This window comes from Conger conger, chromosome 10 (assembly GCF_963514075.1).
Source record: "Conger conger chromosome 10, fConCon1.1, whole genome shotgun sequence".
Lineage (NCBI taxonomy): Eukaryota > Metazoa > Chordata > Actinopteri > Anguilliformes > Congridae > Conger > Conger conger.
In genome coordinates, this window is record NC_083769.1 from 19065572 (window position 1) to 19088767 (window position 23196).

General features: G+C 47.6%; 2 protein-coding genes across 5 annotated transcripts; one reads left to right on the plus strand and one right to left on the minus strand.

The window, feature by feature from the left end:
* Positions 1 to 28: 28 nt before the first annotated feature.
* zbtb48 (zinc finger and BTB domain containing 48) lies at positions 29 to 10109 on the minus strand. Of its 3 annotated transcripts, none has more exons than XM_061257776.1 (11): positions 9968 to 10109; positions 8589 to 9352; positions 7987 to 8258; positions 7135 to 7246; positions 5454 to 5546; positions 4841 to 4927; positions 4402 to 4556; positions 3809 to 3945; positions 3355 to 3519; positions 2385 to 2473; positions 29 to 1911 (listed from the first exon to the last, which is right to left on the minus strand). In XM_061257776.1, exons 2-11 carry the CDS (start codon positions 9336 to 9338, stop codon positions 1504 to 1506), a joined length of 2268 nt encoding a protein of 755 aa, XP_061113760.1. In that variant the 5' UTR covers positions 9339 to 9352; positions 9968 to 10109; the 3' UTR covers positions 29 to 1503. The 3 variants fall into 3 exon arrangements, with proteins under 3 accessions (XP_061113760.1, XP_061113758.1, XP_061113759.1); XM_061257774.1 differs by having other exon boundaries at positions 8565 to 9352; XM_061257775.1 differs by lacking the exon at positions 9968 to 10109 and adding an exon at positions 9877 to 9957 and having other exon boundaries at positions 8565 to 9352.
* A 20-nt stretch (positions 10110 to 10129) lies between these two features.
* On the plus strand, positions 10130 to 21352 carry nol9 (nucleolar protein 9). 2 transcript variants are annotated; one of them, XM_061257778.1, is made up of 13 exons: positions 10130 to 10165; positions 11872 to 12428; positions 13003 to 13225; positions 14020 to 14153; positions 14384 to 14522; positions 15482 to 15578; positions 16220 to 16317; positions 17067 to 17228; positions 17776 to 18013; positions 18449 to 18563; positions 18853 to 19027; positions 19813 to 19946; positions 20239 to 21352. In XM_061257778.1, exons 2-13 carry the CDS (start codon positions 11919 to 11921, stop codon positions 20362 to 20364), a joined length of 2151 nt encoding a protein of 716 aa, XP_061113762.1. In that variant the 5' UTR covers positions 10130 to 10165; positions 11872 to 11918; the 3' UTR covers positions 20365 to 21352. The 2 variants fall into 2 exon arrangements, with proteins under 2 accessions (XP_061113762.1, XP_061113761.1); XM_061257777.1 differs by lacking the exon at positions 10130 to 10165 and adding an exon at positions 10180 to 11025.
* Positions 21353 to 23196: the final 1844 nt, after the last annotated feature.

Genomic DNA, 23196 nt, shown 5'->3' on the forward strand with positions numbered 1-23196 from the left:
CCAAAAGACTCACAGCTGCATCCATAACTGGTATCCTGACTGTTTTTATTATCATTGGCAATGTTCAGCATAAAAAAGACAAAGCATTTTGTTAAAAAAACATATGTATGAAAACAATTTTTTGCAGAGTGTTACTGAGGGATGAATTTCTGGATTAATCAAGAAATGGGAAATTCCACTGTAACTAACATTATAACTGCCGAATATTTGGGTTTTAAAGTCCAATACAGCTATATAATAGAGGCTGATAAAAGTTATTTCCTCCTGAGGGTTATTAAAGCATATTTCATTCTCTGATGTAGCTGTATTGGACTGTATTGGAGTCAAATATCCTGCTGTAATGTCGGTTAACAGGGAATTGCCCAAATGCTGATTTTCAGAATCTGGGCTGCCAGCATTTACTGCTGAGAATTCTCTGCCGTCAGCTGTCTGAGCACTAAAGCTCTTGGGTGTGTTCATAATATGCTCAGGTCCTGCCTCTGTTTGAGACATTTGAAAATATTTTCATGAAATCATGAAATTAATCATGGAGCATTCTTGGGCTACTTTACAAACCAATGTACAGCTCTGCACGTTAATGGCCAGTTTATAGTCCAATGACAGAGCGTTATCGACTGGCAACGTGCAATGGATGGTTTTAGTTTATACTCTGGGCGACTGGAGTGCATTCATGTATTTTTGCTAAGGACAATGACCGCAGTTGTCTGGTGACAGTAGATCTTTGACAAACGTTCTCCAATTTCAGTTGAGCGACTTATAAACTCACTGAACTATAAACTGGCCTTAAAGGAGTAACATGGTGGTTGAATGTGACACTTGCCAGTTGTCAACAAAAAAATTAATGTGCATAATTCTTTTTATTATCCAGTCATTGAAATGTATTTTAAAATTTATTTTTCTAAGCCTAAATTTCCCACTATAAAAGTTCACCCAAACTGTCTGGGCATGGTAATGAGAACTGTCAATTAGCTCCCACTTTCCACACATTGTTGTTTGTTACCATAGCTACCATAGATACACGCTCATCTTGGGAAACTGAATTTTCAGAAGCTAGCTAACTTAGTATATCAACAATCGATAGCTAAGGTAAGGATGCTGACTTATCCAATTATAATTTTTGCTAGCTAGCTAGCCAAGTTCAGAAGCACAGCTATAACGTCTTGGCTAGCTAGCTAAATTAATATAACCAGAAATTATAATAGTCTAATAGTCCTTAAAAGGCATTCTCATTTAAGTGAACCTAACGTTAGTCAACTATTTGCATGGTCTTGTCTGGAGACCAGTGGCGCAAACTACGGGTCATGATTTTTAGGGGAGGGGTTATCCTCATATCCACTACGAGGACAACATTCTCAACTGGTTGACATGAGGGTTTCTTCAATGCCCTCTTGTGCATATTGTATATAAAAACCTAGAAAGTGTGACCAACCACCAAGTTACTCCTTTAAGTTGTATCCTGCCCGTGGCCGCGGCGTGAAGCTCAGAGATCGGGAACGACGTTCCTCAAGCCTTCTCCTCGTCTCCTCCCTCCACCATCTCCTGGTCTTCAGCGGTGGTGTCGTTGTCCGTGGGGTAGGCCCCGGTGACCAGCAGAGTCTGTTCCATCACGTCAGCCACGGTGAAGGCCGGCCCCTCCTCTTCCTCCTCCCTCTCCCCTTCCTGTTCCCCCTCTGCTTCACCCTCACCCTCCCCCTCCTCCCCTGCCTCGCTGGGCCCCGCCCCCTGTGTGGACACCACCTCTTCCACCACCACGGTGCTGGGCTGGATCATGACGCCGATGACATCACCGCCCGCGGGGCCCGCCCCCTCGGCCGCCTTCTCGTCCTCCACCACCAGGTTGCGCAGACGCCGCTGCCTCGGGTTGTAGTTCTCCACCCGGTTGTGGATCTGGGAGTGTCGACGCAGATGGGCCTGAGAGGGAGGGAAGGAGGGAGGGATGGAGAAAGAGGGGGGAGAGGGAGAGGGAGTTTTCAGTTATAAGAAGCCTCTATTTTGTCACAACCAAACTGTACATCTGTCAGAAAAGAATTACGGTGTTGAAGAATCAAGCCAAGGTACCATAATTTTTATTTGGATGGGCGAGATCATTATTTCATAGTATTCGTACTCTTATGTAACCCTTTATACGACAGCAAGATGGGGGGATATAGCGAAAGATAAGGGAACATGGAGAGGGAGAGAAAGAAGGGACAACAAGGAGACATGGGCAGAGACTAGTAGACAGGGCCTCTGCTTGAAGCCCTCCCCCATGTATGGGTGACGCATTGCCAGACCCCTTTGATTGGTTCACAGGCCGTTCTCTAGCTCCGGGGCAGAGCAGTGGAAGGACGCAGACACAGTGACCGGAAAAGGATCTGTTCCAGTCACTCCTCTCCGTGTCTTACCTGTCTGGTGAACTTGTAGCCGCACTCCACGCACTCAAACTTCCGCATGCCTTTATGCCGTCGGACGTGAACCCGCAGCTGCTCGATGGCTGGGGGGAGGAGGGGTAAAGCCGGGTGAGGATGCCACAGTGTGCAAGTGTTTCCCAGGTGCCGGGGCAAACTCCCTCAAACGGGTTCACGAGTGCAAATAAACACATCGACTGGGATTTTCATCAGGTATACGATAGCAAGTATAGCTCCACAGGACGCACAATTTATCTTGTATGGGAGCGTTTAATGTAGGTGTTGTTTTTCTTCAACATATTTAACACTGGGGTCAACCTTTCTCTAAATTCTCATAATGGTTTATTATCTGTTTTCTGGACTGTAGAATTCATGGTGAAATCAAAGAACAGAGTGTACTGGTTTAAATCCAATAATTCATCCAACTGTAATTAGGCATTTTGTGAAGAGAGAGATGTAAAAAACATCTGTTACTGTGAAGGAAACAATCATTTTTCCTGACTAGACCACAAAATGCTGAGCACAATCCCATGCATGGTTTGTTTCTGTCAGCTAGCAAATTAACAAATACATCATGGTCCACTGCCTGCACTCCAGTAAATAGAATAACTGAGCAATGAATAAATTCAATATCACAAGGTTTTTATTTTTTTGCAAAACCAAATTGGGCTGATATGTTAGTTTCTGTGGCCCATATACTAGCGTTGGCCGATATGTTAGCGCTGTGGCCCATATGCTAGTATGGGACGGATATGTTAGCGCTGTGGCCCATATGCTAGTATGGGGTGGATATGTTAGCACTGTGGCCCATATGCTAGCGTTGGCCGATATGTTAGCGCTGTACCCATATGCTAGCGTTGGCCGATATGTTAGCGCTGTACCCATATGCTAGCGCTGGGATGATATGTTAGCGCTGTGGCCCATATGCTAGCGCTGGGCTGATATGTTAGCGGTGTGGAGGCCTCACCCTTGAAGGTCTTGCTGCAGATGTGGCAGTAGTGTGGCCGGCCCTCCTGGTGCTTGCTGGCCACATGGCGCAGGAGTGGCCCCTTCTCGGTGAAGCGCTGGTCGCAGAACTCGCAGCGGAAGGGCCGCTCGCCCGTGTGCGTGCGGTGGTGCTTATCCAGGCTGGCTGCAGGAACATGGCACGTCATGCGCTTAGCAGGTGAAAGAGGTTTTGTGTGTGTGTGTGTGTGTGTGTGTGTGTGACTCAGTCAGCAAAGGCTGAAGTGTGTGTGTGTGTGTGTGTGTGTGTGTGCGCACATCAGTGTGCCCAGGCTGTGCCTGGTATGTGTAAAGTAGGGGAGAGGCAAAGGGTATCCTCTGTCTATTAAGCCTTCAAGCCAGCATGGAGGTTACGTCTGAGTTTGGAAAGTTCCAGAAGCCTCGGGTTGTATGCCAGGAGTCCGGCCGGCAGTTACCTTGTGTCCTGAAAGTCTTCCCACAGAGGTGGCATTGGAAGGGCTTCTCTCCAGTGTGTGTGCGCAAGTGCATGTTGAGGTTAGCCTTCTGGGTGAACGCGTGGTTGCAGAACTCGCACACGAACGGTCGCTCGTTCCTGGGCACAAGAATGAATTACGGCCAAATCAGTCTCCAGACTCTCCAGTGAATTCACAGAGTCAGTACAGATGCTACTGTGCCCGACCCTCCTGTGGACTGACAACTAGCCTGGCAACCTCCTGCTGTCCTGGAGGCAGGCTGTCTCCCAAGAACAGACCATTGTGTTATATTAACTCATTATTCTTGTGTCCTAAGTACAGACCATTGTGTTATATTAAGTCATTATCCCTGTGTCCTAAGTACAGACCACTATGTTATATGAACTCATTATCCCTGTGTCATAAGTACAGACCACTGTGTTATATAAACTCATTATCCCTGTGCCCTAAGTGTAGACCATTGTGTTCTATTAGCTCATTAATGGCGTGTTGTCCAAAGTACAGTACTTAGTGTTGTTATATTCCCCCTGTCTCCTCAGTACAGATGTCTGTCCCATAATGCCCCTGAATCCTACCTGTGGATGGCCTTGATGTGCATCTGCAGGCCGTTTCGGCTGGAGGCGCGGTGTCCACACTCCTCGCACACGAACAGCTTCTCCCCGCGGTGCTTGGAGGCCTCATGCAGACGGAGCTCCGTGCGGGACAGGAAGCACTTGGGGCACAGGGGGCACTGTGGGAAATGGAGTCCCCACACTCAATAATTGAGACTCTTTTCCTGATGCTAATGGCAATTTCCAGACTGTAAACATGACTGGGGCCACCAGTACTTGGCTGCTGAATATTCTCTTCTGTTCTTGGCTGTCAATCAGCATTATTGCAGCGTGTAAACATGCCATACCCATCCCCAGCCTCAGCCACAGATATTTAGGATATGAGAATCACAGTGTGAGCCCATAAAGCCAAGCGTGTAAATTATTCCAGCCCACTAAAAGGAGACAGTCTGTAAAGGCTCACCGCATGTGGTTTGGGGGCTCCGTGGACCTTGATTAGATGGATCTTCAGGTCCTTTTTCTGCATGAACTGCTCTGGGCAGGATGTACACTGACACAAAGACCAAAGGCATGTTAAAGTGAGCTGAATCATGATGAAGCTATAGATCTTATATGTTATAAAGTTTATTTAAATGGTGTGTTCCTTCTAATGTGTACAAAGTGTGATTATCTTCTAAGGCAAGATTATTACTAAAACAGGAATGCACAAATTTCATGAAGAAAGAGAGACTTGTTTGTCACAACAAGAATGAGAAGGGAAAGAAGGAAAGGATTATATAAAGTAACTGAAAATTAATGTCTTCTGCTCATTTATCTCTCTAAATGAACATTCAGAACTTAGTGTTTTTACAATCCCAACTGTAGCTACCTATAGCCTGAACCGTGGCATAAAGAGGTTGAATAGCCACACTTCCGCAGCTGGCCAGATGAGAAGCGGGGGGGTTAGCAGGGGAAATGAGACTGCTGAAGTGCTGAAGCGCTGAAGTGACTGGGGTGGAGTGCTACATGTGGCTATAGAGGGTGAGGCTCTGGCTCTGCAGGCTGTGGGTGGCCGGGGCTGAGGGTGAGGGACTCACCTTGTTGGGCATCTCCCCCGTGTGCGTGACCGTGTGGACCCGCAGCTCCAGCCGTTTCCTGAACGTCATGGGACACATGGAGCACGAGAACACCTGCATCGCACGCACAGCGCAGGGGCGCCGACACACAGCACAGACACACGACACAGACACACGGCACAGACACAGGCAGTAGACACACAGCACAGACACACGACACACGACACAGACACACAGCACAGACACGGCACAGACAAACAGCACAGACACAGGCAGTAGACACACGGCACAGACACAGGGCACAGACACGGCACAGACAAACAGCACAGAGACAGGCAGTAGACACACAGCACAGACACAGGCAGTAGACACAGCACAGACACACAGCACAGACACAGGCAGTAGACACAGCACAGACACACGGCACAGACACAGGCAGTAGACACACAGCACAGACACAGGCAGTAGACACACAGCAAAGACACAGGCAGTAGACATAGCACAGACACACAGCACAGACACAGGCAGTAGACACAGCACAGACACACGGCACAGACACAGGCAGCAGACACAAAGCACAGACACACACACTTTACTGTTACAGCTCAAATAGCTATTTGCAATCTCAAATGGGTTCTACATGAAGCCATATTCTATAAAAGATGCTATACTAAGCATACCTAATCGATCAATTCATTACTGAGCCATTGGGTAACATCCATCCATCCATTATCTTAACCCGCTTATCCTGAACAGGGTCGCAGGGGGGCTGGAGCCTATCCCAGCATACATTGGGCGAAAGGCAGGAATACACCCTGGACAGGTCGCCAGTCCATCGCAGGGCACACACACCATTCACTCACACACTCATACCTATGGGCAATTTAGACTCTCCAATCAGCCTAACGTGCATGTCTTTGGACTGTGGGAGGAAACCGGAGTGCCCGGAGGAAACCCACGCAGACACGGGGAGAACATGCAAACTCCGCACAGAGAGGCCCCGGCCGACGGGGATTCGAACCCAGGACCTCCTTGCTGTGAGGCGGCAGTGCTACCCACTGCACCATCCGTGCCGCCCCATTGGGTAACAGGTAAAATTTATTTTTTTGAGAGAGTGTAGTGTGGCCTGGTTGCTTAACAACTGCCAGTGTGAAATAAATGTAACATGCCAAACACTCCGCAGATGTAAGGAAAACTGACCAGAAGGGAAACGGCAAACCTAAGCAGTAGCATCACAAAAATGATTGTCTTCAACAGGAACTCATAATTTGGTACATCCTGTCTTAACCTCAAAGTAACTGGTGCAACTTGTATTTTATGTGTCTCTTCACTGAATGTGAGAACACCATGTAATGGCAAAAAAGGTTTCCTGTATATATTTTAAGTCTAAATCTCAATATTTAAGAGATAATTCAAGATTTTGAGTCTTGTTTTAGTTTCACTTGAACTACAGCTTCTGCTAAAATGTATTCGTTCAATAAAGGGGAGGCAGTGTACCTAGATGACATCATTGTTTGAGTGGGAAGTACAACATGCGACACATTACAAATGAGATTGAGAAGGTCATCATAATTAAGGTGACGTCCCGTGTATTAAATAATTTTTGTCTGGAGTTAGCCTTTAATGGCTCAGGAATGCCACCCTGGACACCATATCCAGAGACAGGGAGCCGACCGCTGATTTGTGTGGCTGCGAGACTCACCACCCCCGCCCTGTTCAGACAGTTCCGCGCCTCGTGCTCCAGAAGGTTCTCTTTCCTGTAGTAGCACTTGCCGCACTTGGAGCACTCGAACGGCTTCTCCCCGGTGTGGCGCCTGTGATGTGGAAAAGGGCGACCTGAGAAGCGGAGCGCTACACCGAGACGACTCTGGTCGAGTCTGTCCTGACACTCCACCGTCACATTTTCACTGTGTGTGCTGCTGTGATGCTGTGCTTTGTGTGGACTGATGCTTTTGAACCCAAGAGGCCTGCAACCTGTGTGATGTTCATTAACACATAAATTACCTCTTGATGAGGTAATCACCGCGGATGCATCTGTGTGTAAATAACTGTAAATAACGGCATTTCTTCCACACGCAAAATAGGTATACTTACTCTAATTGCCATTTAATCTCACTTTAATCTAAATTGTTCATAATTGCAGTTAGGTGTGTGTTTGTCTGTATAAAAGCCTATTACTGTGTCTCGAATCTCTAAATTTACAGAAAGGTTTTGGAATATAAGATTAACATTAATACTGATTAATACTTTCAGTCCAAGTCTCACCTAACAGACTGTTGCACATTACAGTTTCAAATGTATCCTTGAAACACATTGTCATCTCAGATTTAAAAACATGACTTTGACAGTATTTAATTCATATTTCAACACCAAAATATCTGCCCATCTGAATACTCTGAAGTAGTGTTCTTCCTTACTGATTTTACACATCTCAAGTAACTGCTGATCGACCAGGTGAGGTTTGTACTGTTTTTACTTGTTCATACACCACACATTCAATGAAGAAATAAACTAGAGTTCTTGGAATCTTACAGTTTTGTGTTCCAGTGCTTACCGGTTGTGGACTTTGAGGTAGTATTTACTGAGGAAGGTCTTGTGGCACGTGGGGCACTGGACCGAGTTCCTCTTCAAATCCCGAACCGCCCCCTCCCCGTTCTCCTTGTTGACAGCTTTCCCTCGGCCCCTACGCTTGGTCCTCTGGGGGCCCCCGGTGGCGACAGGGAGGGAGCGGGGCAGGTACTCCTCGTCCGTGTCCTCCTGAGGCCCATCCACTTCGCCATAATCTTCATCTTCATTTTCATTTGCCAGCTCTGAGTCCCCGGCCACCTGGAAAAAGAAACCAACCCGGTGTTTCGACAACACTTGGAAAAAATAAATCTGACAAACCTACTCTTAAAGCCTAAAACAAAAGCAGTGCAGCTCCACAGACCAAACATTAGCATAGACAAACATGTTGACCATGTTTGAATTTAATCATATGACAGCAAACTTTTTGGTAGAGTATTTTTTTTTTTTTAAACCTGCCTCATGCCTCACAAAACACTCATAACTTCCTCGTACACAACTCAAAATGACTACACCATCCCAGCTCTTGGCCTGATTTCTGCCATTAAAATGGATCCACATCCCTACCCTGGTGGAGGCAAGTCTGGGTACCTCAGGCTCGCTAGCGGGCCGATCTCCGCTCTGACTCCCTTCCTCTGCTCCTCCCTTCACCGCCTCCTGGACTCCGGGGTCGGCCTTCCTGGCCGTGCCTCCTCGTGGGGTGAGGGGAGGGGTGGGGCTTCCCTCCCGAAGCAGGCGGCTGGGCCCCTTGACCGTGCGGCCAGAGCGTGTTGTGGTGGTGGGGGGCAGGATTGAGGCGGTCCGTTTGGGGATGGCGCTGTAGGCTTTAACCCTGGGTTTGGCCGTCGGCCTGGGTTTCTGCTTTCCCTTCACTGGGGTCTCAGTGCTGGAGGTCCCCTGGGGAACAGAAGGGGTGTCGAGCCCCCTGTACCCTTCATCCCCAGTCCCCGGCTCTTCGGTCTTGGGCCTCTGATCCAGGCTCTGCTGGCTGGTGAAGTTCTGGCAGAGCTTGACAGCGTCTGGTACAGACAGGCTGACAGCCGCCCTTCGCACCTTTTCCAAGTTGACAGAGTCTAATTTAAGCTCCCCGGTGTACACAAAGTCCAAGACCAACTCCAGTCCATCTGTCGGGCACTCCTCTGGTAGGCAGACCTCCATGCAGGTTGTGGTGGTTGTGTAGGTCTCCTGGAAGAGCTCGCTGAAGCATGCCAGCACGTTGCGATGTGCCAGGTACACCTGCCCGCTCCCCAAACTCAGCATTGCGTCACAGAACCTACCCAGCCCCCTCTGCTGGTTGAGGAAGGACAGCATGCGCTGGGCATGTGCTTGAGGCACAGCCATCTCCCCCTTGACACCTGCAACAACCAGACAGGAGGGGACGAGGAAAGTGAGCTCAAGACACTATGACAACATTTCAGACCCAATCCACTGGATGTGGCTATATAGAAGTGCTACAATAAGCAATTATGAGCTATCATTAATAATTTGTTATGTGGTTGCGTCCCCCGGGAACAGTTTTATATTTTTGTTATTGTTCTACACGGGATTTCTAACGACAATTTTTTGCTTCAAATATAGCGAGCTAGGTTGCAAGGCTTCCTTCTTAGCTACACAAAACGCCTATTTTGCGAAATAACAGTTATAATAAAAGTACTCCCATTATGGTTCACAAAGCATATGTATCGTGTATTTTAGGAAATCAACATTTAACAAAATAATAACCGTACCCGCTATTATAGTTATTGTTTTGGGCAGTGGCGTTACTAAGTTTGTGGTTACTGTATGCGCTGGATTTACAAGCTCCTCTGGCCCCCTAGACTTGATCATTTTCCGTCAAAAAACTATTCGGTCACAATAATTTGAGGAAACAAGCCCTTACCTCGACGTTTTGCCGTAGGATCGATGTTTTTACTGACGCTCCCTAAGCTTTCATTTCTGTTGCAGATAAAACAGTGTTTTGCGCCACTCACCTTAATATGTCGATGGAAAAGTCCTTCCTGTTCTCAGTCGATGGATTTAGAGAATATCTCAAATAATATTATTTGATTAACGCTTAAGCAGAAATCTTGAAGACATGAATTACTTTTTTTATTAGTATACAGGAAGCCATATTGGTGCAGACACCGGATGTGACGACATTGGTCGAGAGCGTAGTAGGGCATTGTGAGGTAACGTGGGAAGCTGCAAGTGTCTGGTGTGCGAAAATTACAAGCTTCAAAGACGTGGAGAACGTTTAATAGAAGCTTATATATAAAGCTTATATATCTTCGGTAGTACTACCTTATGCTGGAATTAATATTGTTTATTTAATTAAATTCTTCAGTTCAACACTTCTGATTAATTTCCACTTCGAAAATTATTTTCAAATTTTTTTGTTTGTCACGTCACTTTAGCCCACCACAGTGACATTATGTATTGAGAGGTGGCAACTTTAAGTTAAATACAACAGTTTGCGTTAGCTACCCAAATGTGTACATATAGTATTCTTAGCAACCGCTAAGTCTTTTGTGTATGTGGAAACAAACCCAAAAACCCATTCGTTCTGTTTTGGATTTGTGCATGCTTTTACACTTTAGCTTTTGCAACAGTAGGGGGCCCTCGAGCGGAATACGTTGGAAACAAAAACCTAGGGGTGGCTATTAATTGTCCAGCATTTTGTACAGTGCGCAGGGTGTGCATAGGCGTCATTTCTCAAAAATACATATAATTTATTATTTTAATCTGCCACAGGAAGGTGTAGATCGAGCAATTTTATATTTATGTCTGTTTGGGTCTTTTGTTTACACGATGTTGAAGATAGCTAACTGACCAATGTAACTGATACATGGTGTGATAAATGAGCTTTGCTAGCTAACCCAGCTAGCTTGTGCAGTGCTTCCAGGAGAATGATGGTTGGCCAAACAAGTCTTTATGCTGTGGCGGCAGGGTCTACACATGGACCGAGAGTTACAGAAATAAGGGGCCGTTAAATGTTGGGTATTAACACGTTGCTAGGTAGCTGGTCGTCGTACGGATCGAGAGCGATAAGGTGAGGTTTATTATTATTCTTTATTTTTATTTTTTTTTACTGTTTTTCTTATACACAACTTTAGAGAATTAAACCCGATTATTTTGTCTAACGTTATCTTGCTAGCCAGCTAACGTTAGATAGCCAAATTCAGAGTGGTGCGTGCTTGTTTATTTGTATCTACAGAATTTACCTAGCTGACGTTAGGCATTTTGTGCCAGTGGCAGTGATGATGATGGTCATTAATTGCTCTATTTTGCATTGCATGGGCAGTTTAGCAAGCAATGAACATGAACATTGTCGTGAAACGGCGACTTGTAGTTAGCTAATGTGGCTAACGTTAGCAAGGTAGCTAACGACGTAACTCCATCAACTAACGTTAGAACCATTTAGTAGAGCATCTAGTAAAACTCTGGGTTTTCTTTCCAGAGCTTTGCCAGCTAGCTAGTCCATGCATGATATTCTGCGATAGTGTCGGTTTGTAGTTGTAGTTTGAAATGCATGTTCTAGTTTTACACAATTTTCAGGTATCTGAGGTAAAAACTTTATGTAATTTATAATTACGAGTGATAATCAGTGGGCCTCTGTACCTTGTAAGAACTCAGGACCTTCGTTCTGGTACTTAATGTGGACCACAAAAGAAGTCCGGTGATGTACTGTGTATTAATTAGGCTATTACAAACTGGTGCGGTCCATCATCTCATTGCAGCTGGATGCTATTGGATTCTCATTTATTGAGCTGTACTTAAATGTCCCTATATTAACAGAATAATACCGCCATTGTCCCGTGTATTCAAGTTTGTCTTGTAATTCTCAAATCACGTTTTCTTTCTGACTTGCCAATTTCATTGTCACATATACCTACAGGTTCCTTGTTCAGCAAGTTTAAAGTAGCGGCGGTTAGTCAGGAGAACATGAAAGTGGCAAACGGAGGCTCAAAGGTCAAGGGGAGGAGTTCTGGGGAGATGAAGAAAGCTAAGAAGAAGAGGAGGCCCCACACCAGCCTGGAGAAAACCAGCTTGGTGAACTCTGCAAGCACCAGCCCAGACACTACCATGGCAAAAAAGTACTACCAGTCCAGCAGGGTGCAGCCCAGCTTGAAGAGATTGAAGAGCGGTGCTCGGCCGGTTAACCCTGGCCAGGGGCATGGACCTCTTCCCAAGACCAAAGGGAAGGCCAAGCCTAGCACTTCCGACCCTCACGCTCACACCAACGGGGGTGCTGGGCCACACCTCCTGACAGAGTCCAGCTCAGAGGACTCGGAGTACTGGACTGCCTTCGCCCTGTCGGTCATGCAGGACGACGCGGAAGGGGAACGCAAGGCGGGGGCTGAACCCAATGGAAAAGCAGGGGAACCACCTCCGTACCATGCAGAGCGAGACAGCATTCACAACCGCACCGTGCTGCTCATGGGGCAGGGACAGGTGGGTGGGGTCAGCAGCGCTTAACTGTCCCAACGCAGCATTGCATGCTGGGCCTGCAGTGTCTCCAATATCGAATGTAAATGTCCCCATTTCCACTGCATGGCTGCTGTGACTATAATGACAGGGATGCACAAGTTTTTATACAGTGACATAAGATTACTCATCACCACGGTTTATATATGACGTGTCGATTAGTCTTCTGTACAAGCAGGTTGTGTCTTTCATTAAGTCAGTCGGGCCTGTCAATGTGGTCATGAGCTCCTTGGAGACACGTGCCTATTGGCTGCTGTAGTGCACCTAAAATTAACTGTAGAACCAATTTGTAAATGTTTTGGTGTCAAATGCATATTATAACAAACTTGATTTGGTATATTATTTGTTTGTGAAAAGTTTGAGATTAATAATGAATTTTTCTTTTAAGAAGAATCATAGCTACAAATTAAATGTACACAACTAGTTTACCCACCTATCTTTAAATAAAACTCTGCAAAGCTTGGCTATTCATATCATTGGAAGTGAAACCTTGCCTCTTTGCATCATGGGCGACTGAGTGCCCTTCTCCTTCCTTACCCAGAGGTTGCAGTTCCGGGGGAAGGCCCTGCTCACCTGCCTGTACGGGAGAGTGGAAGTGCTCGGGTTCACCATCGAAGAGGGCCAGCAGCCGTACCAAGTCTTCTCCCCACCCACACACTTCCCCCTCTCCATCACCGCCATGGGAAACTCCTCCCTCATCAGCAAGACCCACAAAGAGCTCCGTCTGGAGGCCAAAAACATAATTCGAAAGCACCTCTCCATAGGTAACGCCCCAGGGAGGGGCGACAGTCTGGACCAGTGGTCTCCAACCCTGGTCCTGGAGAGCTACAGGGCCTGCTGGTTTTCATTGTTTCATTGCACTAAATTAATCAGTGAGAACAGTTGATTACACAGTTAACTCCCCTCACCTAGTTACCTGGGTCTCACCAGGGTGCTGATTTTAAGGTGGAAGCAAAAACCAGCAGACCCAGTAGCTCTTCAGGAGCTGGCTTAGAGACTCTGCACTCTTGTGGATTGTGGGAAGGGAAATGCTTAGATAGGCATAGACATGCAAAAAGCACATGGACAGGCAGGCCCATGTAGGCAAACACTGTTTGGACAATAAGGAAAAACGGTCAGTTTGTGCTCGATAAATGATGACCTCAGTGGAGCAGCAGACTTTGTGAGAACACCTCTTAGACCAGGGGTCGGCAACCCTGGTCCTGGAGAGCAGCAGGGTGTGCTGGCTTTTGTCGTTACTCAGCACTTAATTTATCAATTAAAGCAGTGGATTACACAGTTAACTCGCCTCACCTGGTTTCTTGGGTATGAATCAGTTGCTGAAACAAGCGAAAACAAAAACCAGCACACCCTGCGGCTCTCCAGGACCAGGGTTGCCGACCCCTGTCTTAGACACTGTAGAGCACTGATCAGACTGCTTTTTGCAAGATGGAAATCTCAAAGCAAATGACAGTGATCCAGACCTAAGACAAAGAAGTTTAAGGGGACAAGTTTAAGAACATATTTTCAATGTTCATGGTGGGTTCTGACTCGGGCCGTTGCCGTGGTGGTTCTGCAGCAGACTCGCGGAAGCGGCTGCAGGCGGCGGTGGACTCGGACTGCTGCCTGGTTCTGCTGGAGCCACTGGACACCCCTCTGACCCGGTTCCTCGGCAGCTTCCCAGAACACCGCGACCTGTTCGGCCTCAGTCCGGTGAGCCCTCTGCCATTCCCCTCACTGGCACTGCCACTCTGCTGTCCATAAAAAAACACTGTTCTTCTTTGTTATTATTGGCCTGTTATTTATGACTATCTGTTCTTCATTATTGTTTTTAAATTAGATTATCATTAGATGCATTTTCTTGTAATAATTGATAAAATCACAAAGGAAAAAAAAATAGGAAGGCCGCAGACTGATAGTGGTGTGCTTTCATTGGTCGACAGAGGGAGCTGGACCTATCGTTCGTCTCGGAATGCCCCCTGTCAGCAGTGGGCCTGATCCCGTTGCCCAGTAACACAGAGAGCCTTGTGATGTCAGAGAGCTACAGGAAAGCCCTCTCCTGCCTCCTGCAGGCCTGCGCAGGTAATGCCCACACAGGCTACTGCCATTCAGCCACAGCTCAGTCACTCAGCAGGTTAACGGTGTGGCAGACACTCAGGAAATTTAAATAGGCCCGCATTACTGTCATCTTCTGCCTCTGGAGCAGGGGTGGACAATTCCGGTCCTGGAGGATCAGTGTGTAGGCTGCTTTTTAAAGACCAGTTGGTCTGTCTAAATTAGTTAATTGGCTGTTTTCACAAACACTGGTTCACTCATACATTAGCTCGTAGTAAATCTGCTCACGCTTCATATAGGGGAACGAGAATAGTCTTTGGCTGTCATTCACATGCTTATCAAAAAATGTAGCTAAAAGCCAGAAGTTGGCATGAAAGCCAGAAACGGACGCAACCCTCGCTCTGCAGAGTATGGCCGTCTGCTCTCTGAAAGTCACCTCTGTGTAATGGAGGAGCCCTTCGACTAGCGCAGCAGCACAGCTCCTGTTATTCGTGATGGCTGTTGATCTGGTTTACAATTGGGTCATTCCATGAAAAATCAACCTGAGGTGTGGGGGGTACCACTCCAGTTTTGTAAATGTTGTTTATATATTCAACAAAGAACATGCAAAATATTAGCCTTGTTGGATTTTTTGTTATCCAATTAGCTATTATGGATATTAGCTCTTGAAAGTCACTTCCGAAATTGGGGTTTGTGTTGATTTTGGGCACCTACGGGTCCCCCTCCACGGCACTTTCTGAGCTGTGGTCCCTTCTCTCTCTGTTACTCTGGCAACTTTCTAGTTGTTCGACTGAAGTAAAACTATACAAAAGGAGGACAGACTGTTCTGCTCTCCTTTTAAAAAAAAAAAAAGTCAAACGCTTGCCCCGAGGTTCTTTGTTAAATGAACTGTTATTGTTAAACCCTTTTAATGCACCCTTGATTTCTCCTGGGATGTGTGATTCGATTATGTTTTTATTATGAAATTAACCCTCAATTCGCTGCAGAGGAGGCTGACGGCTGTCCAGTCATTCTGGTGTGCGGGGCCAAGAACACCGGGAAGTCCACCTTCAACCGACACCTCATCAACACCCTGCTCAACCAGTGAGTGCTGACTCACCTGCGAGGTCCTGGCGTGGTCACCGCGACCGCGTAACCGCGGTTTCCCAGTAAAGGCTAATCTATGCTTCTGGCAACTAAGTGTCTGCTGACAGGTCTTTTGTCTGACGACGTTTCGCAATTGTAGTTCAGAGACGGTGCGCTTTACTATAGCGACTAGCTTCTCCTCAAACACTGCCTAGCTATGTAAACAAAACATCTTCATTCATAAAAATGAGTAGTCTAGTAGTGAACTAGTATCCTTGCCAATGGCAACCTTTTGCTGTCGTTTCAGTCAGCCAATCATAGCTGCACGCCGCTTCTTACAGCCGTCTGCAACCTTACAAAAGACTGCAGGAAGAGGATACCTGTTGCTGATGCTCAAAAGTTTCAAATTTGTATGCTTTTTCTCCACGGAAATGTCGAGTAACATTTTGTTGCCAAAGGGTAAATTAGCCTTAAAGGCAGTCTCGTTCCACATTCAGGGAATCGTCTCATTGAGATGAAGCAGTGGGTGTTGCTCTGTCTATGTACAGGTGGAAGCTTGTGTCTACTGAAGCAGTAATGTATATAACGCTCTCACACTTTACTGTGTGTCTGTGTCTGCCTGTGTACGTGCGTCTGTGCGTGTGTGTGTGTCTCTACAGCACTGCCAGTGTGGACTACCTGGAGTGTGATCTTGGCCAGACAGAGGTCACCCCTCCCGGCTGCCTTTCCCTGTTCACCGTCACTGAGCCGCTGCTGGGTACGTACCGAACCCGACCCCAGTGGCCACACCCGCCCGGTCAGGGCAGGACTCGTAGCAGACCTGGGCTGAGCCTTCTACGGATCTCTTCAGTTATTCATCTGTGTGAAGAACTTTGTTTTGCTGTCTTAGTGTCGTTATTGTAACTAAACCGCTGAAATGAACTGAATTGACTGAGCTAACAGCACTATCCTTCCTCAATCCCACACTTCAACCGGTACACCACAAAGTATCTGTATGCTACATCCTTGCTATTTAATAGTGGTGTTTTTTTTATGCCTTGGTTCAGCATTGTTTGGATAAGTTGTGCCTGTGATAGTTCACTGGTTGGTTAGGTGGTATACAGTGCACAAGTATTTGGACTGCTACAATTTCTTTTCTTTTTGGCTCAGTGCTCCAGCACATTTAATATGAGTATACGTACATCCATATTGGGTGATCCGTGTAGGAATCTTTTGTACATATGCCCCCATTTTAGGGGGCCAAAAGTAATTGGCTTCTGATTTGTCAGATATATTCAATCACTGCCTGTCTTGACCACTGTCCAAATACTTATGGACTGCTCGGTACATTTGCATAGTAATCACTGGTTTGCTCTCGGCAAAGCTAAGGAAATGCCTCTGTAGCTTTAATTTGACTATGCATACATCCATATCGGGTGATCTGTGTAGGAATTGCGTCCCATTTGTGATGATGTCTGGAAGCCACCCCAGTTCAGGCCTCGGTCTCTCCCCCCACCCTCTCCTCAGGCGCCCCGTTCACCCACCAGTGCACCCCAGAGCATATGGTTTTCTTCGGCGAGACTTCGTGCGAGAGGGACTTGGACCGCTACCTGGAGTCCCTCAAGTTCCTGTGGCGCTCCTACAGCCGCGAGACGCCCGTCATCATCAACACCATGGGCTGGGTCAAAGGTCAGTCCCAGCGCTAACCGTGGGAGAGCCGCGTGCCACGACCCTGTGTTATAGGCTGAGCTACAATGGGACTTTGTGCTCCGCAGCAAAATGCAGTGATTAGCCGGGTCATTGAGTCACCGATGGCGTACACAGAGTTGACTCGTTCCTTGTTTCATTAACTCTCATCACTCGTCTGTGACATCAAACCAAATTCGGGGTCAATTCCATTTCGGTTTAATTGATTCTGGAAATAATTTACAAGGATGCCTCGTAACATTTTAATGGGAATTGAACGCTTTGAAGAGTGTTTTTTTTTTTTTTTTTCTAAATTTTTAGTCCATCTTCAAGAACTCCTGTGCTTGCTTTCAATCACCATAGTGATCATTTCATCATCATTAGAATGTTTGAATGTTCAGTGAAGTGATCACACATAACCGCATGCATCTTAGATGAACTGATTTGAACCATATCCTCCTGAATCAAACTCAAGTTGACTAAACTGAATATAATGTCCTGAGTGGGGTTTGGCCTGTGCCCGGGGTGACGGCCGTCTCCTCTGCCGCAGGGTTCGGGTTCCAGCTCCTGGTGGACTTCGTTCGGCTGTTCTCCGTCACTCACGTGGTGCAGCTGAGCTACGGCTCCTTCCCCCAGTGCCCCGACCTCACCCCCGCCTTCATGAGCACCGCCTCCGGCTGGCAGACCCGGCCCCCGCCTCCACCCACGGAGGAGCAGGCCCCGCCCCCGGCCCACGTGCTGCTCAGTGTCCACTCAGAATTCCCGGGAGCGGGCAGCGTCAGCAACATGTGAGGGTTTTTTTGTTTGTTTGTTTGTATATGACTTTGGGGGGCAACTTGGGGCTGAGCATGTTGAAATCTCACCCAAATTTGGAATGGCCAACTACCACCGCATTCATGCGTGAACAAAATTCTCAGCTCTTGGTTCAGTCCGTTCTGTTGGCTGGCCATCTCTTTGTTTCCAGTTATCACGGTAGTAGCCCAGGTGTGTGCTCAAGATGGCAAACGTTTGCTAAGTATTGTTAGTAGTGCACCTTTATTAATAAATCACAGGTAAGCAACGAATCGGCTAGCTGGCATTGTCCGCCACCTTGAACGCACGTTTGGTCTTCCAATTGGGCGTTGTACTGCAATTCCCATCAGGCATTTCACCACCATCCCGTTGATGTCAACGACAATGCAGGAGGTGCTGAGAGTCACTGTTGTGTTTCTGTCTTGTGGCAGGCGGTACCACCGCAGTAACATTCTGCGTGACCTGGCCCTGCTGGGCTACTTCAGCCAGATGCAGGCCCCTGAGTCGGGCCTCGTGAGACCCCTGCACTGCTTCATCCCGTACCAGGTAAAGCCCTCCTGCAGTGTGCTCTCTCTGGGCCCGTGTCTGAGGCTCTCTGTGTGGTGCACCTCTGACATGTTCTCCTCACCCCTCTCTGTGTGGTGCTCTAACATGTTCTCCTCACTCTCCTCTCTGTGTGGTGCACCTCTGACATGTTCTCCTCACTCTCCTCTCTGTGTGGTGCACCTCTGACATGTTCTCCTCACCCCTCTCTGTGTGGTGCTCTAACATGTTCTCCTCACTCTCCTCTCTGTGTGGTGCACCTCTGACATGTTCTCCTCACTCCTCTCTGCAGGTGCCCATGTCAGCAGTCGCGGTGCGGGTCACTCACTCTGACGTGGCTCCCCTGCACACGATGTACGCCGCCAATGGCAGTCTGGTGGGGCTCTGCTGCCTGGGGGAGAAGGTGGGGGGCTCGGGCGGGCCCGTTCTGCTCTCTCACACCCCCGTCTGCCCCTGTGTGGGCTTTGGTGAGTACCCTGACCCCTCCCTCTCTCACACACTCACTCTCTCCCTCTCCCTCCCTCTCCCTCTCCCTCTCTCTCTTTCTCTCTCTCTCTCTCACTCTCTCTCTCTCACTCTCAGTCCCTCACTACAGCTCTCCACCTCAGTTTTCATGGTATGTTTTTGGAATGTGGAAAGTTCCAGATGGAGGTACTTACTTTGGACAGTAATGAACAGTACAGTTAGCTATGTGCCTACTGCTTCTCCGAAAGTTCTGTTGCGTTCAGCTTTGTCAGAAATTAGGCAGACGTCAGAAAAGAGTGCAGGATTTTGTTTTAGCCCAGCTCCACAGCACCAGATTCAATTATGACTGGCCATGGACTTCAATCATGACCTTGATACCAGGCATCATAGTGCTGGGCCAACACAAAGATTAGACACCCCTCGTATGGACTGTACTACTTGAGTTGATGAGATGGGAAACCTGTTCATTTGCAATGCTTAGGTACATCTAGAACAGTGGTATCCAGCCCTGGTCCTGGAGAACCACAGGGTCTGCTGGTTTTCATTGTTACACTGCACTTAATTAATCAATGAGAGCAGTTTGCTACACAGTTAACTCACCTCACCTGGTTATCTGGGTCTCACCAGGGTGCTGATTTTAAGGCAGAAACAAAAACCAGCAGACCCAGTAGCCCTCCAGAACCAGGGCTGAACACCAGTGATCTAGAATGTCCTCCAGCCCTAGTTGGGCTGTGTGTGTTGGTGTTTGTGATCGACATGGCTCTGATTGTGAGCGTGTGTTGGGTAGGTGTGCTGCGGGGTGTAGACTCGGCGCGGGGACTGTACTTCCTGGTGACGCCCGTCGCCCCCTCCGTCCTGCGGCAGGTCAACTGCCTGCTCATGGGAGGAGTCAATCTGCCCCACACCCTCCTGAGAGCGCAGGTGAGTGTTTGAGTCTGTGTGTGTGCATGTGCGTCTGCATCTGTGTGTGCGCATTTGGTGAACCTTCCTGTAAGTGTGTTGTGTCCTGGCACAGGGGTGCATCCGTCTGACTGCAGAATTCTCTCCAGCCTTGCTGCTTGTCTGTGTCTAATTTGTGTGTGTGTCTTCACACGTGCCACTCTTGGTGTTCTTTCTATGTTTGTAAGACTGGCTCGTTGTCTCACCTTCTCCCTCTCCCTCTCCCTCTCCCTCCCTCTCTCCTTCCCTCCCTCCCTCCCTCCCTCTCTCTCAGCGGGGGATTGAAGGGGAGAGGCCCTACGTAACCATGGAGTACAGCTTCCAGCTGAGCGGCGCAGGGAAGATGAAAGTCTTTAAAGGGCTGGTGAGGAGAGAGCACATGGGTGGAAGTAGCCGCTAGAGGCCCCGCCCCCACCTCTGTCCACCAGTGCCGGGACCCCTCCATCCTCCAATGGGGAGCCTCCATCTGACTGAGAAGAAAAACACACGCTAATGGACTGAACACTGGCGAACAGCGGGTGACCGTTTGGCAGCAAGGGAGCACTTTTTCCCTTGCATTCTTATTACTTTTTCACAAACATGCAAGAGTGACTGTGGAACGCATGGCGCAGAGAATGCCTGGCCCCGAACTGTCGGGCTGATTGGCCCCCTGGTGATGCCTCCGGCCCCCGCCGCGGTCACATATGAGGGAAAACACGGGGGCTGTCAGCGGCTTCTCATTCTCCGCCCAGCAGGGCTGTCCGACTGCATGCCCAGAGGGCCACAGCGCCTGCATGTTTAACTCCTGCACCCAATTTAGCCTTCTGATTTTTCATGTGCTTTGGCACATTTTTCAGGCCTCCAGGACTGGAGTTAAACCTGCAGACACTGCGGCCCTACAGGACTGGAGATAAACCTGCAGAGACTGCGGCCCTCCAGGACTAGAGTTAAACCTGCAGGCACTGCGGCCCTCCAGGACTGGAGTTAAACCTGCAGAGACTGTGGCCCTCCAGGACCTGAGTTAAACCTGCGGACACTGTGGCCCTCCAGGACTGTAGTTTGGCACTCGGACAATTGAAAGCTTTAGTGCCGGTCAGAAAAGCGTCATTTGATTTCCTGTCCCTGGATTTCTGCAGTGGAAATGCTTCATCTAATTTCACAAGCAACTTGGTGGTTTGTTTTATTTTCTTTCCAAAAGGGGGCTTTATGACATTGAAACCTGCCAGAAACTATTAGATCTATGATCTAGAACTCTGCGGTGAAATGACACTCCCATTTTTCAGTCCGTTGGGCAAAACTGGATTTTGTCCAAGCAAAAAAAAAAAAAAGGAAGAAAAAAAAAAAGCATTTTTATTGTGGGATATGATGGCTATTGTGTCTCTTTTCCATTAAAGGCAATGTGTATTTTAGCGAGCAAAAGCACAATTACTGTACTGAATAACTCTGTAGTCAATCTTTACACTGTAGAGCCTGTATATCTGCCTGCCACACAAAGCCTGTTTGTTCTGGGTGACTGCTTTAGTCTGCTTTAGTCTTATTGGCGGAGGTTACCGTTTGGCCTTTGTGTTTTAAAAGCCCAGTTATGGTTATTTCTCTGCGCGGACAGTTTAAACCTTCGCTGTACTGATAAGCCCGCTTGAGCCTGTTCTACTCTTTAGCCTGCACGGTTGGTTGCGGTCAACTCCTCCTCACAGTGCACTACTGGCCGGGCAGGTCGTCCTCTCTGTTTCATTCCCTGCACCCTCCAGCGAGTGTGCACTTGGCGTGACGCCTGCCCTTACTGAGGGGGAATGAGCCGAGCGCTGTCCTGCTCTCGCACGCCTGCGTGAACTCTGCAGAAACGTCTCATCTTGATCCTGCCAGTACGAAAGTTCCGTGAGTCAACCAGAAAACCGTCCCTGATGTCTGAAGTTGGGGGCCGTGAGAAGATTGGAACTTGTGTTCTGTTTTTTTTTTTTGGGGGGGGGTGGGACTTTTGGGGAAGGGGGTGGGGTGGGATGGCATTGTTCCTGTATCTGCCCAGCGAGGCCTTACTCCGTTCATTTGACTGCTGGGAAAGGCCTCCCTTCTCTATTGGTTGAATTTGTGGAGGGGTAAGGTGAAAGGCCAATGAGGACGGACTTCTTGGAAGGCGGGGGAGGAGCTGGAGAGCCGAGGCGCGGTCCTGAGACGTTGTGGGAGGGGCCGGTGCCAGTGATGGTTTTCTGCGGCCGATGCCTCTCCTGACACCGAGCCGGTTGCTCTATAGTTTTTTTTATGTGTTATGGAAATATGGGAAATGTGGAGGGATACTGTTATCATAATAAAATATTGCTCTTGAGTAAATGATGGCTGTCATGTTATGTGATTGGTGCTTATTGTATAAGGTCAGTGAATAATTAAATTCCAGTACATTGAGCTGTAGTATAATATGGCCCATATTCGGTTCATCAAGTGGTTGTTTCCAGGATGACATGCTCTGACTGGTTCTTTGGCCACGAGAGGGCAGAAGAGATTTTTTTCCTTCTTAATTTACTACTTGAATTTCTCCATTTCAATCTGGCGTAGGAGTTGACACACTTGGTTTCTTGAGGCTGTGCTTGTAGGATTCTCTCTAATGTGCCATAATTATTTTGATTTGCTATGAAATAAACCAATTTAATTTGTAGTTGGCTTCTAGTCAAGCCTTTCCACACATGGCTCACTCAGAATGGAGTGAGTCACTCCTGTTTTCATGGCAAATCAGTGCAGAATGTAAGCTCATTTTAATTTTTACACTCGGGCTGTTGTGAGATGCGGTTTGAGCCAGTTATGGTTACAGTCTCCTGATTCCTTTGTCCACTGCTCACATGCAACAGTGACTTCAGAAAGACAAAAGATCTGATGTCTCCTGATTTTATTCTCTGTTTAACTCTTTTATGCAAGATAGAAAATGTGATTATATTCTACATAACTGAACATTATAATGCTAATGTAACAATCATTACTGTAATAGTCAATGGAGTTCTGGAACCTAGACTTAGAATTTCCAAAATGTTATTTTATTTTCCACACCCTAGTTTTGGGCCACTCGTATTTGGTCTGATTGCTGAACACTCCTGCCTTCAGCTGTCAAAGTCAAAGAATGCTAAAGATCTTCATGTGTACTTATGACACCCATGACCTTTGCCTCTGAGGCCTTCAAGTAGAAGATGAGGTGGTTTGGTGGTTTGTGGCTTGATGTCTGTACACTTCACTGCGATAATAAATAATACAATTTGTTATTTAGCTGAAG

Bases quoted from the DNA above. Each gene is read 5' to 3' on its own strand.
- zbtb48 (XM_061257774.1), bottom strand. From the start codon at position 9,338: ATGGCTGTGCCTCAAGCACATGCCCAGCGCATGCTGTCCTTCCTCAAC. The intron at 8,259-8,564 runs GTAGGGATGTGG...TTCTTTTTCCAG, and splicing joins CCAGACTTGCCTCCACCAGG to GTGGCCGGGGACTCAGAGCT. The intron at 7,247-7,986 runs GTAAGCACTGGA...TCCACATCACAG, and splicing joins TACCTCAAAGTCCACAACCG to GCGCCACACCGGGGAGAAGC.
- nol9 (XM_061257778.1), top strand. From the start codon at position 11,919: ATGAAAGTGGCAAACGGAGGCTCAAAGGTCAAGGGGAGGAGTTCTGGG. The intron at 15,579-16,219 runs GTGAGTGCTGAC...GTGTCTCTACAG, and splicing joins ATCAACACCCTGCTCAACCA to CACTGCCAGTGTGGACTACC. The intron at 18,014-18,448 runs GTGAGGGTTTTT...GTCTTGTGGCAG, and splicing joins GCGGGCAGCGTCAGCAACAT to GCGGTACCACCGCAGTAACA.